The sequence below is a fragment of the Falco punctatus genome, assembly GCF_963210335.1.
Source record: "Falco punctatus genome assembly, chromosome: 13".
NCBI classification, from domain to species: Eukaryota; Metazoa; Chordata; class Aves; order Falconiformes; family Falconidae; genus Falco; species Falco punctatus.
This window is the reverse complement of record NC_137593.1, coordinates 29,870,762-29,888,397: the sequence shown is the minus strand read 5'-3', so window position 1 is coordinate 29,888,397 and position 17,636 is coordinate 29,870,762. Positions and strand designations below refer to the sequence as shown.

At 52.6% G+C, this 17,636-nt stretch overlaps 2 protein-coding genes across 5 annotated transcripts; one reads left to right on the top strand and one right to left on the bottom strand.

Moving 5' to 3' along the window:
- The first annotated feature begins 112 nt into the window (after positions 1–112).
- Positions 113–2,253, top strand: MVB12A (multivesicular body subunit 12A). Of its 3 annotated transcripts, none has more exons than XR_013931715.1 (9): positions 113–234; positions 321–416; positions 506–602; positions 713–839; positions 922–1,078; positions 1,232–1,314; positions 1,720–1,784; positions 1,873–1,923; positions 2,033–2,253. XR_013931715.1 is itself a non-coding variant. In XM_080409660.1 (9 exons), exons 1-9 carry the CDS (start codon positions 154–156, stop codon positions 2,093–2,095), a joined length of 804 nt encoding a protein of 267 aa, XP_080265786.1. In that variant the 5' UTR covers positions 113–153; the 3' UTR covers positions 2,096–2,253. The 3 variants fall into 3 exon arrangements, 2 of the variants coding, with proteins under 2 accessions (XP_080265786.1, XP_080265787.1); XM_080409660.1 differs by having other exon boundaries at positions 922–1,062; XM_080409661.1 differs by lacking the exon at positions 922–1,078.
- Positions 1,211–17,624, bottom strand: ATP13A1 (ATPase 13A1). Of its 2 annotated transcripts, none has more exons than XR_013931714.1 (27): positions 17,200–17,623; positions 16,431–16,520; positions 15,929–16,119; positions 15,526–15,598; positions 15,058–15,213; positions 14,844–14,913; positions 14,124–14,230; positions 13,388–13,517; positions 13,055–13,110; positions 12,292–12,418; positions 11,673–11,810; positions 11,067–11,187; positions 10,253–10,410; positions 9,262–9,437; positions 8,756–8,866; positions 8,097–8,222; positions 7,662–7,770; positions 6,939–7,138; positions 6,454–6,550; positions 5,871–6,052; positions 5,452–5,566; positions 4,966–5,162; positions 4,357–4,499; positions 3,691–3,802; positions 3,323–3,466; positions 2,575–2,953; positions 1,211–1,346 (listed from the first exon to the last, which is right to left on the bottom strand). XR_013931714.1 is itself a non-coding variant. In XM_080409646.1 (27 exons), the coding sequence occupies exons 1-26, from the start codon at positions 17,536–17,538 to the stop codon at positions 2,843–2,845; spliced, it is 3,579 nt and encodes a 1,192-aa protein (XP_080265772.1). In that variant the 5' UTR covers positions 17,539–17,624; the 3' UTR covers positions 2,543–2,742; positions 2,830–2,842. The 2 variants fall into 2 exon arrangements, 1 of the variants encoding a protein (XP_080265772.1); XM_080409646.1 differs by lacking the exon at positions 1,211–1,346 and having other exon boundaries at positions 2,543–2,742; positions 2,830–2,953; positions 17,200–17,624.
- Positions 17,625–17,636: the final 12 nt, after the last annotated feature.

Below are 17,636 nucleotides of genomic sequence, written 5' to 3'. Positions count from 1 at the left end.
CGCGCTTCCGCGTTCGAAGGCGCCCGGCGGCTGCGCATCCGCTCAGTGGCCGTCACGCACGTCAGTCAGAGCGCGCCAGCCAATCGCCGCAGCGGGCCAATAGCAGCGGGGAGGGGGCGGGGCTCCGCCAGTTCCGGGCCGGAAGCGGCGGCGATGGCGGCAGCGGCGGCGACCCCGCTGACCGGCGTGGGCTGGGCCGCTGCGCCCGAGGCAGCCCCCGCCGGTTGGACCGCGGTGGGTCCGGGGGGAGGCAGCGGGGGCGGGGGGCGCGGCCGAGCGGCGCCCGGGCTCCCGGTTTACGCCGCTCCGTGTGCCCGCAGATCACCGTTACCGTGGAGGGCGCGGCCGCCAACCTGGGCAAAGGCTTCGGGCACAAGGGCGGCGGGTACCTGTGCGTGAGCGGCGGCGGAGCCCAGGTGCGGGGGGTGGGCGGTGGGTGCCAGCCCGGGGGGGTGGGAGGGGGTGGGCTGTGCCCGGTCCGGCACCGAGGTCCCGTCCCGTCCAGGCGGCTCCCGGGCCCGTCGTGACCGACATCCAGGTGTTGAGCGACCGGAGCCCGCAGCCCACCGGCTACACCCGCGCCCCCGAGTTCCCAGAGCCACGTAAGTCACCCCCCCCCCCCCGCCACGGTAAGGGGGATGGGGTGGCGGGGCCCGGTACCCCCCCAACCTCCTCCTGCCACCGGCTACCCCCCCCCCCCCCCCCCCCGCAGGAATCGGTGTCTCCCGGAAAAAACGGGTGTACGTGAAGCTGGTGCCACTGGACGCCGCCGAGACGGCCGTGTTTGACATCCAGCTGAGCTCCAAGAGCAAAGCCCTCCCGCACTACATGAAAATTGGGTAGGGGGTCCTGCCCCTCCCCCAATCCTCCCACCCCCGCCCCCTGCCGCCCCCCCACAAACACCCGCCCGTTTTTCCGTAGGGAAATGGGCAGTTTTGCCATCTGGTGTAAAAAAGGGCCGGTTCCAAAGTGCAGCCCCCAGCCGGTCCCCAAACCACGGACCATCAGCGCCGGCCTGAGGCAGCTTTCGCTCCAGCCCCCCGACCCAAACCCAAACCAGCAGTACGTCCACGTTGGGGTGGTGGTGTTGTTTTTTTTTTTTAACCCTTCCCCAGTCTTACCTGAACCAGTCCAGAACTGGGAATAAAATCTGGTGGCTGCCAGTGCCCACCTCGTCGTTCCCATGCACCTGAGCACATCTCCAGCCATTAATTATCCTGATCTGCTACAGGTCACCGGCGGCTCGGTGCAGCATCAAACGTGCTTCCCAGCACCCATCTCTGTACGACACCTCCAACATCTACGGCCTCTCGGGTAAAGTGTTTCTTCAGCTGGAAGCGAGGAAGCTGCATGAAGCAAGCATAGCTGTCTTTAAGGAGTATTTTAAAAAAATATATATAAAAAAGGGGCTTTTAGCTGGTTCGCATGCAGCTTGTTGCTGCGCGGTTCTTCTCTGTGGAGCCTGGAATTGAGCTACGTTTTCTTAAAAGACTTCTCCCCTCCTCCAAGTTATTTCTCGCTTGAATTAAAGCCATCACTGACCTCTTCCTCAAACTGTGCTGCTGAGGTGTCCCCTTCCACTCATCTGCTTTGTGTGGTAATTAATTATGTAGGAATTGATCAAGGCCCCAGATTGGAGTAAATATATATTTTTTTTTTACATTGTTTTCAGAGCCGTTCCCGTGATGTTCCTAACGCTTCTCTCCTTTCTCTTCCCAGCTATGGACGGAGTGCCTTTCACACTACACCCCAAATTTGAAAGCAGGCTCATTTCTGGCACGAATGTGAGTTCCCTTATGCTGCTGTTCTTGGCCCTGCCTCCTAACTTGGCTGAATTAAGAAATTTTATGTTTTAATTTTATTTGGTTTTAGGTTTTTCTCACAGACCTGAACGTTAAGTCACTTGCCGATATCGAGAAAGAGGTAACAGGGCTGCTTCGGTCACGCACCTCTTGGGGTGGGCAGCAGGTGCGTTCAGAATTTCTTAAGTACCCGTGTCTCATCCTGACCGATTATTTATTTTTGTTTTCAGTACAATTATGCTTTTGTAGTCGAAAGGACGGCCGCTGCCAGGCTCCCACCCAGCATTTGTTAGCCCTGGAGTCAACCTGGAGGATGTGAACAGCATCCAGCTGGGCTGAGCTGCTCCCTCTCTGCTTAAATTTCGGGGTACCCAAAGAAATGCAATCAGTAGCTGATCACGGGAACTGCTTAAGGAGAAAAATAAACGTGTTTCTCTTCTCACTGCCAAAATATTTTTGCAATGCTTTTGAAATAGAGGGCTTCGGGGCTGGCACGTACGGCAGCGGTAACATCTAGAAGTTCTTGGCTGTGTGTGTTCTCCTACACTTTGTCAGCACTACGAGTCTCTATTCTGAACATTACACCTCCTGCAAGGGTGTTTACGCTGTTCGTTGTGTCACAACTCCTACCCCTCGGCCTCACCTTTAGTTTGTTGCCGCTTTTACTCCTGCACTCGGTCCCATTGGCTATTTGAAACCATCGCAAAGCTTTCGCCCCTACCAAGGAAGTCCCAAACACGTTTTAAAATACATCGACTCTGATTTTAGTTACCAAATTCTGTAAACGTTTCCTTTAAACGTTAGGGCAGTACAAAACTCCCGCCAGTTGGTGGTACATCCTGGAAACATTAAAAAGTCAGGTCTTGTTTCACAGAGGTGATATCCACGTGATTTGGAAGAAAGCTTCCCCACGCCCGTTTTCCGAACAGGATCAGAGTTCCTGTCAAAAGAATTAAGGATGATTCTTGCGACGGTGCGATGCGGCCGCGGGTGCTGTCCTTCGCATAGCGCTGCTGGGGGCCAGGACCTTGGAACCCGTTTCAGGAAGGCACTTTAAGTTTTGCGCTCCCCAGCAGGAACTGAAGAATTCGGTCCACTAACAAGGCGAGGAAGAAGTCAGCCAGCAACACTTCCGTGATCACGATCTTGAACTAGGAAAACAAACACAACGTGTCGGTCTCTCCCCTTCTTCAGTTACTCCAGAGCCGCTGCCCCACGAGGCGCTACTCTGCAGCAACTGCTCCGCTACAGCCTGAACTTCCTCCTTTCATAAAAATGACTCCATTTTTAGAAATTCACAAAATTCACAACCTGCTGTAAAAAAAAAAAAAATCCCCAACGCTTCAGCAGGATCGCTACCATATCCTCTCCCTCAGAGCTACTCAGGCAGTCAGTGCTCCTGCCACCCTGCTAAAAACCTGGAGGTTCCTCCCGAGTTCCTGAAGATGGGCTCAGACCTGTTCTCCCACTGGAAACCGCGTTTAAAATCCAGTAGGAGCAGAGAAACGCCGCCTGCTCACCTCGGTAGGGATTTCTACCAAGCCGAACTGCTCGTTGAATTCTGGCGAAGAGCCCGTGAGAAGGCCCACGATGGCGAGTCCCGAAAGGACGATGCTCCACAGCAAAGGCTTGTTCTCCTGCAGGCTCTCCATGAAAGGATGGCCCTGAAACACCGCGGGGAGAAACCATGAGGCCGTACTCATTCAAACTAGGGGACGGGGTGCAATTTGCGACGGTTTGGGACACATGGTGCAAAAAGAGGGAGTTCCTCCCCAGGAGAGCACTGAGAAAACTTAGTTTGCAAATAGAGAATTTTGGATTGTTGCATCTTAATTACAAAAAAACGCTTTGGTGGTGCTGCTGGAGATGTGACTTAAACATGGCTTGCCTTGTAGTTGATAGCAAACGTGGCCATCTGCATCGCCATGGACATGATGTAGACTGTGCTGTTCACAAGGCTGGGCTCAAACTCCTTGTACAGATCCACAAACTCCTCTTGTCTGAAAGGAAAAAGCTGGAGATCAGACCCAGAACACCGGGAATACTCAGTTCCCCTTGCACAGCCCTGCTGAGCCCAGTTTATTCCAGTTTGGTCGGGCAAAACCACTTCCCCAGCAAGCATGCTTGCACGGGTAAAAGCGGAGCCGCAGAGGCTGCAAGCACAGGTCATCAAGGGGTTCTTTTTCACAAAATAACAATCAAAAAATTGGAAAGAAAATCAGGTTTTTTGGGGCATTTTTCTTTATAACCTTTCCACTAATCCACCTCATTGGTGTTATTTTTTTTCCCTTTCCATATGGGGACGGTAGACGTTGGAACCACAGCGTATCAGACCGTACTCCTGCTGGTTTCATCACCTCCCTGCCAACGTGCTCGATAGACAATTAAAAAATGTTTTTTCTGGATGTGTCCCACACATTAAACTCCTAACACCTGCTGTGCTTGATAAAGCGCTCACAGGAAGAGCACTGTAGTGAGGGAGGCTGCTCTCCACCCTCCCGTGTAGCAGCAACTGGGAGAAAAACATTCCAGTGTTGGAGGAAGAGACTCTTACTTGGAATCGCTGCGTGCCTGGGCGCCGCGGTACAGGTAAACGAGGCTGAGGAAATGCACGAGGAACTGCAGCAGCACCGTCAGGACCGTGTAGAGGTTAAAGATGTTTGGCAGCGGACGCTCCTTGGAAAGCGTCTTCAAAGGCTGGGAAAGCAAAGCGAGCAGAGGTGCCTTGAATGGTTTTGACCATTTCTAGGCAGTTTTCCAGCAGGATCCGACTAATGTTAGTGTTTCTGAGGGAACACCTACAAAAATTCCGCCTCATGCGCTGAGGAGACCCACAGCTTAGCTGGTGCAGCAGCCTCGACCAAACCATTTATCCACATTCCGCTTCCCACCTCTTCCAACCTTTCTGTGTGGGGACAGCAGTCGTTGGGACCGCACCATTCCCATAACCCGAGCGAAGCTGCCTGCCTGCAATCCTGGGATACTCCCTCACACAAGTGCTGGCCTTGGGAGCCTCCCAAATCCAGGGGAACAAAACCCCCCACTCCCTCCAGCCCTGTGGATTCTTAACTTATTGAAATCCAACAGCTTTTTTGGGGAGAGAGGCGCTCCTTCAGGAATCCCGGTGTGCCCGACATAGACCAGCCACTGTCCCAACCCTCACCTTCGACCTGGAGATGAAAAGGAAGCAGCCGGCCAACAGCAGACCCTGCAAAGTCGCCTGGAAATCACTGAACTTCACCCCTTCCAAGTAGAGGACGCTCTGGCTGTAAGCGAGGATCAGGGCGTTCAGGGCGAGGATCTTGAACATCTGCAGCGTCGTCACTAGCGTGCAGCGACCTTGCTTGATCACGTGGCAGACTAAGGAGCAAGAGGAAGCAGAGTTTGGAAACAAAACGAAAAAACAAAATGGGTTCTGGGGCTTTGTCCCTCAGCCCTCTCCTTTTCTGAAGCAGTTAACCCCTCACCACTCATGTCCCCATCCAACAAACCCGCAGAGGGGTGCTCCACACAAAAAACTGGCAGTGCCCTGGGTTTGGGGGGGGGCGTTTCTCACCACCCCACGCCCTGTCTTGGCTTCTTTCCGATCTAGATTTATTCCCCTTGGGGAACGCGGAGATGCAAAGTTCAGCTCCCACCATGCACTTACTGCACTGAATGGAAGAGAGCTTGGAGGTGAAGGGGGCGGCAATGCTGGCGTCGCCCAGCTTCACAACGGGTACACGCTCCTCTTCCAAATCCTTCAGGACCTGACTGATCCGCTCCTGCCGGTGAATTAAAGATACAGACATGTGCTTCATCACCACAACCTGGATGGAAGATGACCTTGTGCTACCCCCTCCCACACCCCTGCTCCAAGGGGAGGCATTCGTGCTTGCAGCGCTAACTTGATGGCTGGCTGGAAAAGCAGCACTTTCTCTGCCCAAATCCATGATTTCAGGATAAAAAGCAGAAAAGCTGGTCTTTTCCCAGTACATCCTGCCATTTCCAGTTCCCATGAATTAGCAGTAAACCAGAGGAGGAACAAAGAGCAAGGGTAAATTAACTTTTAAAAATATCGTTACCAACCCTCTGGATAGCCATCTGCTCCTCTCTTTGGGACATGACTCTGTGCTTGGCACCACGGGAGGTGGGCTTCACAGTCCCACTCCCCATGGATGGCAGGGCAGGCCTCCCGTCACTGGGGCCGTCTCGAGATCTTTTCTTACGTTCGGGCAGTCTCTCGGGAGCATTTGCCAGAAGTGCCACTCCTGTCAGAGTATAAAAAAAATTAGCTGCAGGGAAAAAGAGCCGTGATCCCTTTCACACAGTAGGAATCCCAACTGCTGTTTACACCCGGAGCCAGGGTGCTAGTTACGCAGGGACTTCAGAGATGTTATGCTTGCTAAAAGAAAGCTTGGGGGGGGGAAACATATGTAAGGATCTTTCTTCCAGAAAAACGTGTTTGCAGCCAATTCCTGCTGGCACGCATGCAGTGGGCATTCCACCAGCACAGCGATCCTTCCTCTTGATGTTGGTTTCTGCCACTAAATGATGTTGGGCAGATCGATCCCAGCCCTCAAAATACCGGAAAAATGAACACCGGTTTTGCATTTAGGAACGCTAGCCAAACTCAGCCGGGCACGCAGGAGAGTCCTGCGCGCAGACTCACCCACATCTGCGTGTTTCAGAGCTCCGACGTCGTTGGTCCCATCGCCGCACATCAGCGTGACGTAGCCCAGGCTCTTCAACGTAGTGATTACAAACTCCTGCGCAGAAAAAAAGTGCAGTGAGCCTCGGCAGCCCGCGCCTCCCGACACGCTGCTGCCTGCGCTGGGTTATGTGTCTTGGTCAAGCGCACAGAACAGTTCCTGTTCTGCAGGAATTCACTGGTCTCACACCCAGGCTCCCAAAGCTTCACCTTCGGGCTGCATTTTAGGAGCACAGAGCTAAAACAGGCCAAAGAGCTCAGGACTCTCTAGGATAAGAACACGGCACATCCTGAGCTCTGGTTCTTGCTGCTTGCTGGCTCGGGTATCAAGAGAGGTGCTGCTGGGTATGTTCATTAGCTGTAAACAGCTTCGGCATTAATCAGGGGCTGGCATCTACGTGGCTCCCAGGCGCCACGCGAGCCCTGCTAAAGCTGCCGCTTCCTACCTTCTGCTTGGGCACCACTCTGGCAAACACCTGGATGTGCGGAATGAGCTTTAGCAGCTGCTGCCTGTTCACAGCCTGGAGGTGGGAGAGACCTTCCCCAGTGACACACAGGTCGTAACGCTGCGTCAGCTCTTGCAAGGAGGTGGGCGAGATGGGGAGCAAGACAGCACCGTCGACGGACCGCCACTGCCAGCTGGAGTCTGGGAAGAGGGAAGCGCAAGCTGGATGTGAGCGTGGCTGAGGCACCTGGCTGTGGGAAATGCTCCCAGCCACCACACAGACACTGACTCTCGGGTTTTCAGCCCCTCAGCCTCACGGACACGAGGCCTGCTGCTTCTCAGGACAGTGCTGTGCCCACCTCCCACCTAGGTACGCTCCTCATGGGGACTGCCCTTCCCTGCAGTCAGCGACATGGCTCTTGGCATCCCTGGAAAGCCTCTGAACCTGCACGGCAAGGAGGCCTTCAAGCTGCCGTTGTTTCTGTTCTTTTGGTGCTTAGATAGCTCAGGTTTGGAGCTGGCAGAGCTCGCGTAGTACTCCAAGCCAGAGAAGAGAGGGGCAAAAGGACAGAGGGTTATCTAGGCTTCTGGAGAGCAAGTCATCTCCATTATCAGCACCAAGCAGCAGTGCTAATAGCACGTGGCTAACTGACATGATGCCCCAGCAGGCCTTTGGCTGCCATCCTCCAAAGCACAGAAGAGTTTCCTGCATGGGATCAGTCACCTTTGCTCACAGGAGGCTGCAGAATGAGGGTGTGCTCCCTCCGGAGGAAATGTAGCTCCCGGGCCACATGGCAGGCGGTGAGAGGATTGTCTCCTGTTATCATCACTACCTGAGGGGAAAGCCAGAGGGGTCAGAGAATCAGTTCTGGGTGGGCAAGTGGGGTTTCACGATGAGTCTCTTTTACACTGAAAGGACTTCTGCCTAGCTTGGATGCTGGTGACATTCTCAATCAGACGTAGTGATGTGCAGCGCCCCGAGGAGGCTTCCTCCGAGCCAGGGCAAAGCCCACCGCAAAAATAACATCATATGCACGAGGTCTCCCTGCCTTCACCACAGCGAAGCCTTTGCCCTCACTACACAAAGGCTTCGGGTACGAAAACTCCACACCCCGAACACCTTGGCTACCAGCAAGGCTAAGACGCTGCTGATGCTTACGTGGTGCGACGCGTTTTGGATCTCCCTGATGACAGCTTTGGAGTCAGCTTTGAGAGGGCAGGAAACCACAATGAATCCAACAAATCTAAGATCACACTCCAAAGCTTCCCGCTTCATCTCCCGCACCTGCCAAAGCAAACCAGTAAGGTGTTACCTGCTGCTTTGTGGCAATCCCCTTTTCCAGCAGGTGTTTCCTTGCAATCAAAGCACCAGCTAGTGCCCCAAGATGCACAGAGCAATGCTAGACCGTCCCCAGCTGCTCTAGGAGGCAGCCGCCTTCGGCACAAAGCTCCACTGAGGCAGCCCTGAAAGGAGTTACACAGAAAACAGGGTCCTGTCCCCAGATAAAACCAGTTTCACAGCTGAGAAATTCTGTGGTAAGCCTCTTCAGCTGCGACAAGAACGCACCCTGCTTTATACCAACAGGGAAACAGAAACATCGACGAATAACGGACAGGAATTCAAAGCTGGGAGCACAGGGCAGAGGCTGCCATCTTCCCAAAAGATCCAGATCATAAAAAACCCAACAAGGTTACAGCAGTTTGGGGCAACCACATCCCAAAAGAGACCCCCTCTCCCCCTCTTCCCCAGCCCTGCTCACACCGTCTCCGTTTCCTTTAACGGGAGCTCGATTCCAAGGCTTAAACAAACACCCGTACCTGCTGATGAGTGAGGTGACCCAGTTCTTTGTAGCCAAGGGCCAGCACTCTTGCCCCCTCATGCGAAATTTCCGTGTGGACAGCATGATAGTTGCTTGGGCACTGAGACAACTGGAGAAGACGTGGGGAAAAGCATCGTATTAACACAGTTTCAAGCACGTTTCGGCATTTCGCATTAAATATACAGAGAGGGGAGGAAAAAAGGCACCTTTGGGAGGGTCCCTCACCATCAAGGGCGAAAGAGGAGATTCCCCCAGGTTTAGCCCTCTGTGGTCAGCAAAAGCATCAGGGCCAGCAACCCCCGTGGCGAGATACTGGGATCTCACTGGGATTAGACTGAAACTCCCCAGTGGAGCCCGTTTTCAGGCACGGGATGGCTGCGCCGTTGGGCGGGATGTAACGCCTACATCCCTCGGGTTCCAGGCTTGGTAGGGCCAAGCAGAGGCATAAGGGGACAAGCACACGTGCTAACGAAGGCCCTTCCTCTCCTAGAGAGATGCGCTCACCATTTTGTGCAGCGTCTCTGGGGCCCCTTTCACAGCTGCAATGTAACAGAGATCAGTCGAGCCGATCTTCTCGTACGACGCCAAGACAGACATTCTTTTCAGGGCACTGGCAAAATGAAAGCGCTGGTGAATTTTCAGTCCCTGAGTTTTAATACTTCTGGGGAAAACTTTCTCATCTGGAAACAAACAGATCAGGAAATCCTGAAAGGTTTCTCGGTATCAAAAGCAACACCCCTCCCTTCAAGGTCCCGAAGGAACCCATAGGTCACTGAGATCACAGCATTTTCCTCTCTTTAGATAAAAGCATACAGAGCTGGAAATTCTCATGCCAACAGGCAAGGGAGATAGCGGATCAGAACACCTGGGTGCGTTAGGATAACAGCTGCACAGCAGGCTGAAGGTGCATTTATAGCAAATGTTCTCATCAGAGGTAAAAATCCAGAAGGAAAAACACAACAGCACGGATTTCAGCGGGATATGTAACACAGGATTTCCGAAAGATTTCTAACGTTCGCTGTCTGCGTGTGTGAGAGAAAAGAAAGCAGAGCAGAAAGCCTCCAGAGGGACTGCCCGCAGACCGCGCTGAAACCCACGCTGTCATGTTTCCACTGCTGCGATCTGCGCTACTCGCACCCTGATTTTACTCTGTCTGCGCAAGCAGAACTGGAAGACACCAACCTGAGCCTGGCAGCTGCAGAACGCAGTATCTACAGGCCCGAGAACGGACTTCTACTATTTGCTGTCCCTCAGACACAGAGTACAAGGATTTCCACCGCCCCAAACCAGTCCCTGGGATCATACCGGATGCCATTCACTCCGTGCAGAAAGCTGGCATGAGGCATAGGAAATCTCCACAGACTAGGTAACGTCACGCTCAGAACTGACAAAACCAGTGTCATCGTTGTCACCCTCCCCTAAAAAACCCACCCCACACCCCCCAGCGTATGTAAACGGGGCTCGGGAGGAGGGAGGAGCTAGAAACAGGTTTTACCTTTGGTCAGGGTCCAGTCCACAGCCATCAACATCGCCTTCTCCAGCGGATCTCCCACCAGCGTCCCATCATCCAGCTGCACAAGCGAGTGGCAAGTAGCAATGGCTCGGTGGGTTTCTACAGGAATGTCAGACACTGGTGTCACTTCCTTCCCATCCCTGCAGCATAAAAAAAAAAAAAAAAAAAAAAGACCGCCCATGTTAACAGACCCATTCACATTATCTCAGACAAATCCTGAAAAAAAATTTTTTTCCCAGCCAAAAATTCCTACTCTAATATAGTAAACAGCAGAGCTTCTCATGGTGAGATCAAAGCCGTAGGAAATCTGGCGCTCTCTCAAGTGCAAACACTGCCAAAGCCCATCATTTTTGCCAGTCCTCCAAAGGAAACTTGATTCAAGCAGAGCACTCGAAGAAGAGGCCTGAACTAACACACTTAAATAACTGCACAATCGAAGGACTTGGCTGCCTGTCTCTCTGCCGCGGCATCGACCTTCAAGCACAGCTCCGAACGGCAGCGGCACAAGGTGGCAGGATGCTGCTACAAGGATGAGCAGCGAAGAGCTCGGTTACATAAAAACCTGGGGCAACAAGCCCCCCCCAGACAATTAAATTCACAAGTCCCAAGCCCATAGTCGTTGCCAGAGAGCAACAACCCTCTTCTCCTTCCAGTTCAATCCACATCTTTCACTCTGAATCCCCAGTTCTCCTCTCTTCCTCACTGGAATGTGATTGCACTCGTGCCTGAGGAGCTCCCACAGTGCCCAAAGCCTGGACCACAGCAAATCACGTAACGAAAATCACCCAGGACCTACCTCAGCCCAGCCACTCCTCTCACTACCAGGTGATCGCTGGTTAATGTGCCGGTTTTGTCAAAACAGCAAACTTGAACTTTGCCTGCAAAGGGGATGCGGAAGGGCTCCGTACAGTACACGTCTAGAAGAAGAGAGGAAATTCCATGAGACATCTGCCATGACAGGACGCTCGGTGGCTTTAATCACAAGACAGGAGCTCTCAGCACAGTGCTCTGATAGTTAACGAACCCAAACCTCCCCGTTCTGAATTGTGGCAGCATTTGAAACCACAACAGCCGCCAAAGCCATAGCAGCGATGCAGCCCAACACCAAATTCACTGACCTCCATATGCCACAGGTAGGAAGCTGCTCAAAGCAGAACTGCGAGGCTGCTGAGCAAGCAGTTCCCTCCTACACTTGCTTTAGGACCCACTTCAAAGCTCACAACTCCCAAGCATTTTGGCCTTTAAACCCCCTCACACACACCAGCTCCCAAACCCACCCCATCCCCGCGTAGAAACAAGAGGAAGCTACAGTCATTACACTCTCATTTCCTCACTGATGTCCCCACAGTTCCAGTCACAAGAGAAGTTCTTTTTTATCTCTGTGTTTAAGCTTGGTACTTACAGAGCTTGGCCAAGGCGATGAGGGAGGTGTTGACGGCCAGCGAGAGCTCAATGGGAAGTTCAGGTGGAACGACCGAAGTCAGAATTAAAGTACACTCCAGGAAAAGCTTGTAACGGTTCCTGCTGGGATCCTTAGTGCCTACGGAATGAGACGGGAGAGCTGTATACCTCCTCATCCTCAGACTGGGTGTGCCCCAGGGAACTTAGATGAGTACCACAGAGGAGCTCACCTACCGAGGAAGGGCTGTGGGAGGGCAAGAAAAGCAGCATAACGGCAGCGGAACAAGAAGGCAGGATGCTACTGCACGGAGGAGCAGCAGAGAGCTGTTCCGTAAAAACCTGACCCTACAAGTCCCCCAAGACAATTAAATTCACAAGTCCTGAGCCCGTCGTTGTTGCCAGAGACCAACAACCCTGTCTCCTTCCAGTTCAATCCACTTTATCGCTCTCGGAATCCCCGATTATCTTCTCGGCGGTGCGGGCCCCTACACTGAAACAGTGGCACAGCCCAACCCAGTTATTGTGACTCCCAGGAATTACGTTGACTGCCCTTCCCACAGGCTTTGGTACAAGTCCTGTGCAGAGACCTGGAAGAGGCAAGGAAAAAAAATAAATCTCACCTTCAATCCAGACGTACGCTGCAGCGGCAATGGCGAACACCAGCAGGAACAGGATGAAAATGAAGGTCTCCAGGTTATTGGCCGTCACTCTCTTCACCCCAAAGAGGATTGTACGCAGCAATTTCCCCTGAGAAATACAGCCTTCAGTGCAAGAAGCTAACTCTGCAGCATGCAGTGGTTTGTTAAAAATGTGTAATGCACTGGTTTGTTAAAAACACGCATGAAACCCATTTTTAAAAATACACTCTGGTGTTTTGGGGCCAGAGCCTGAAAATGATTCCCACGTCTGTGATCCTCTTATTAGGCAGTAGCCTAGAGTCACTTATAATTAGTAACAAGTTTGCAGGTTTTTTACCAAGTCACTGGAGTTGATGATTTCTTTGAAGCAGCCTTCAATTTTTGATTGAAAAAGCTCGTGTTTGCGGCTCCAGTCTTTCCAGACACACTCAGAAGCCCTTTCCCAACATTTACCATTATAGAAACAGGGATAACCAGAAGCTGTAGTATAGACACAGCGTGGCCAGTGACAGCAGGAACCCTGAATCCTGACTGCTGGGCTTCCACACCGAACATCAGACTACTTATCCGACCCACAGAGACCAACCTTATTTATCCCTGTCCCAAACAAACAAGTAATTTTAATGCCCCGATTTATATTTCCCCCGTTGCTGTACTTCGTAAGCGTTTTCTGACAGCGGAGGGCTGAGCAACACAACCAGCACCATCGACAAGACGGGGACGAGAAGGCATGTCCACAATGTACCTGAGATGTGTTGAAGCCGGTTCGCAGAGCATATGCCACACACCCGCTGTCAACAGCTGGAAGAGGAAGGAAGACGGTAAGTTTAGGGCAAATCTTGTACAGGTTTACCACAGACAGAATAAACTTGAAGCTACACCCTTCTCTCACTTACAGGAGGACGTAGTCAAGTTTAACAGGACATCACAGCAGCCTAATAATCAAAATAAACCGGCAGTGACAGGGCCAAGGAGACTGGCTCAACAACTCCCTCCAAAGGTTTTATCAAGCCCCCTAAAAATCAACCTGCGAGTGTGCCACATGCTCGTCTCTGAAGAGATTTGTGCAGGTACGTACGTTTCAGTCCTGTGCTGGCTTTCTGGGGCGGGATGTGCTGCACCACTTTTGTTCCCCCAAATATGATGTGTAAACGGGAATCTGTCTGCATGTCCAAGATGTGCTCTGGATTGAGATCTTCCACAGGCTCCTGCGGGACAACACTCAGCCTCAGAATCACAGCTGTAAACAAGTACACTTAAAAGTATTCTCTTCTGTTCTTATCCCACGAGATGCTCTCAGCTTCACTTCAACCAAAGCCTGAACCGAATCTAGACCTTAACACGCCATTCAGCTCTGATCGGTCTGGGTTTAGAGCCTGGCATCTGTGGGAATGCTGGTTTCGGGGGACTAGTTCACCCCTGGCACACTGAATTCAGCAAGGGAGGCTCCGCATGCATTACTTTCTCATTTTTAAGTCACCCACTGGCATAAAAAAAAGGAAGACTCGGGGCTTTGAAGTGCTTTACACCCATTCCTCCTCCCACCTCCACCCCACCAAAGGAATCCAGACTGGGGAATGTGTAGGAGAGCGATGCCATGCCCGCACGATGGAGTTCAGACCCAAAAGCTGGAGCCATTGCCAGACAAAACAGACTTTTCTGTTTCTCATTTACCAGAGACCATCAATCACTGACAGAGAGCTGGTAACAAACAGACTAGGTTGCTTGGGCCGGCATTCACGCCAAGGGATGACTTTGCATTTTTACTTTTCCAGGTTACGACAAAGGGACAGCACAGAGGACATTTCTCAGACCTTCATCTGCGGCACAGACTCCCCTGTCAGCATGGCTTCATCTACGATACACCTTCCACGTAGCAGCAGCACATCACACGGCACGAGATTTTCATGAGGAGATCGGCCTGCAATTAACACGTTAAAACTGAGAAGCAGCTCAAAAGGGAGAAGCGACTGCTGTTTGGCTACTTCCCTGGCAGGGCACAGCTCTCCTTCAGTTTAGGAGATTCCTAAAGCTTCAAAACTCCCCATGAACTGCTGAGTTTACCCCAGCACGTACCCACTCCCTGACCCAAAAGGGTTTGAAGGTTACTGGGTCTCTAACTGAGACCAAGAATGTTTAACATCAAGTCACTGGGTTCTCACTGCTGTTCAGGCTTCGGAGACCGCGATCACAACCTGGGGTAACACAACCTTAAAAGGGAGAGCAGGGTTAGGTGCCATGCCCTTCCCCTTTCCGTTCGAGGAATTTATTGTCAGGGAACCCTTCATCTTCACAGTCCTAAGCTGAAGAATCTGAGGCCGACTGATGCAGGGATTTACCTTTCTTAAAGGCAGCTAGCAGGTCTAATAGATTCAGCCCAAACTCTTGGACCCTTGAGTTGCGACACTTATGAATCAAAGCCCTCAAAAGCACCCCAGCCAAGACCTAATTAATACACCTAATTCAATTCACCACACCGGAAGAAATCAGATTTTAAACAAGCTTTTGATTACAACCATCACGCAAGTCATTACCGATGGAAACGATATCCCCTGGAATAATCTCATCGCTGGAAATGGGGCGCCACTTGCGGTTTCTGTAAACCTGGAGGGGGGGGGGGGGAAAAGCACTTTCAGCAGCTCTGTATGTGTCAGAAAAGGATCAAAGAATGGGAAAAAGGAGCAACTAATCAGTTAGAAGACAGCTACAGCAAAAACTTCCTGCACAATTCTCTCTGGTTTGGATTACCTGGATCATGTAGGGCTTGTTGCCCATTTTTCGGATCTCCGACATGTTCCTCATTTGCTGCTGGACCAGAGAAGCTTCAAACGCAACCAACATGGAGAGGGTGAAAACACTGTAATACCAGTATTCATCCAAGCACCACAACCCCACACAGAACACCTGTGGAGAGAGCATGACACGGGAGTTATTCTGATCCCTCTCAGAAAACAAAAGCCTTCAAGTTCCAGGAAGCTAACTTGGTACACGTTGAACTGTAGCAAGCCAGAAAAACAGAAAACCACAGTACAGCCACTGGGGAGAAAGAGGGTTCGTCCCAGAAGTAAAATTGATGTTACAGTGCAAGATCAGCACTTGCTCTCGATTTTAGAAAGCTGCCAGCTGATTTGTGGCTCTCAGGCCAGGATTATAAGGAAATCTCTCGTTCTTTAGCAGGGAGAAGTATTTACAGCTCTTTTTGTTTGTTCATTTTACCTGAAAGATGAAGAACGGAGCTGTAGCTCTTTCTTTAAAGAGTTCCAAGAACTCCGGCACCACCATCTCAGCCCTGGGAAAGAATCGGATTGTTATTAATCTGAACATTCCAGATTCCCAGCAAAAGCCCAACCCAAAAGCCACCTGCAGCCTCTGGCGTCAAACCACGCTGTACTCCACAACGTCCACAATCTCCCTATTTTCAATTACTTTGATTCAGTTAATTTGTTATACGTGATTAATTTCCATCTATAGCCCACCCCGGAGAAGACCCCCCCAGCACGCTACCGTTCTCTGTTTTTGAAACAAGTGTCAGCAGTAACTGAAATCTATAAAGCAAGGCTAGAAATGTGGTTCAACACTGGGATACCGCGGCAAAGAGATCTGCACCTGGAAAACTTACTTGTTTGTACCGTATTTCTTCTCAGCTGCTCGAATATCTTTGTCCTCCTGATAACCTCGGGCATTCTGGTAGTAACAAAGAGGATGTTCCACTGGGAAAGCTACAGGAAGAAACTGTTTCTTGCCATCTATCTCATAGGAGTATTTGATTTTCTGAAATTCAAAGGAAAGAGCCTCCTGTCCATCCTCACCCTGCAGAGAGGGGGGGAAAAAGAACCAAAACAAATCAGTTGAACACACAGCAAAGGCTTCACTCCACACACAGTTGGGCCTGAAGAAGGAAAGAAACCCCAACCCCTCACGTATCTTGTCATTGTGTGATTCTTCTTGTGGTACGTGCACCAGGAAACACCGTGCTCCCTTTAACATACCCACTTGTGACTGACCGCAGCTGATTAGTCACTAATTACTTAAATTAAAAGCTAAGGAACTGCAGGCTTACGCTTGGCAGCTCCCTGGCCCATGACAAACATCAGCGCTGCTCCCAGCAGCAGTGTCCTTACCTGGTCTCTGTGGAGTGGCACTAGTTCGACCGAACCGTTATTGGGGGTTGGCACCACTTTAGCCAATGTGGCTTTCTTAGGACAAGGCTCCTGAAACATAAACGAGACACACGTCATCAAGCAGATCCCAGGCCCCGAACTTCCCCCAGTCAAGAGGAATTCTGGCTGGGACGCACTAAACCGGGCCAACCACAGAGGCCTTTGCACTAAACCGGGTGTTTTTGTGGAGCTGTTGTTAGAATCAAAGACATTCCAATTATTGCAGCCCATCCCCAAAATCACACCCTATCGCTAAAGGACGTCTATTCAGTCCTTCACTTGCACTTGAGGCACATACAGCTGCCAGTAACCGACTGTAAAAACGGCAACCAGCTGGTCCACCGTCAAAAGACGGCAGCTCGCCACCAGCAAAGGCAGTGGCCCCTGTGCTGAACACCCGCCGCATCCCAGGCTGTCTGTGCACAGACATGCCGCTGGTTTCCCCAATGCCGCTTCGGGGCTGGGGCCTGCCGAACTCCGCCACCAGCACGCCGCCATGCTGCCCAAGCCCAGCTAAGGGGAGAAGCATCGTGATGCTGAGCGTCCCCTCACCGTCTTCCTCAGAAACATCCCCTTACAAGGGGACCGCACGCCCCCACGCCTTCAGCCGCCCCCGCACGCCTGGAGAGCCCGCAGGGCGCGGTAGGAGCCTCCCGGCGCTGCTCGGGGACAGCCCCCGAGGGGTCGCCCGGCCGGCCGGCCCCGCCGCACCGGCAGCCCCGGGACTCACCCGGACGCAGGTGAGGGCGCAGTGAGCGTGCACCGACCACAGCCCCGAGAGCGCCGTCAGCAGGTGGACAACGCCGATGGCGGCGAGCGCCAAGAACGCGGCCTCGGGGGGCGCAGGGCCCGGGCCCGCTCTCGGGCCGGCCTCCTCTTCCTCCGCCACCGCCACCGCCTCCCGCCACGCCGCCCACACGCGCGGTCCCCACAGCCACAACCAGGCCGGGTAGAGCCCCGCCACAAACGGCAGCACGGTGCCGTGAAGCAGCCGCGGCCGCCGGCGGTAAAGCGTCACCGACAAGACCAGCTCGTCCAACGGACCCGGAGCCGGGCCGGCCGCCGCCATTTTCCGACAGACCCGCAGAGGACCCACTTCCGCTTCCGGCCGGGCCGCGCGCGGCGCCTGCGCAGTGGCCGGCGGAGCGGATGGGGCGGGGCTACGCA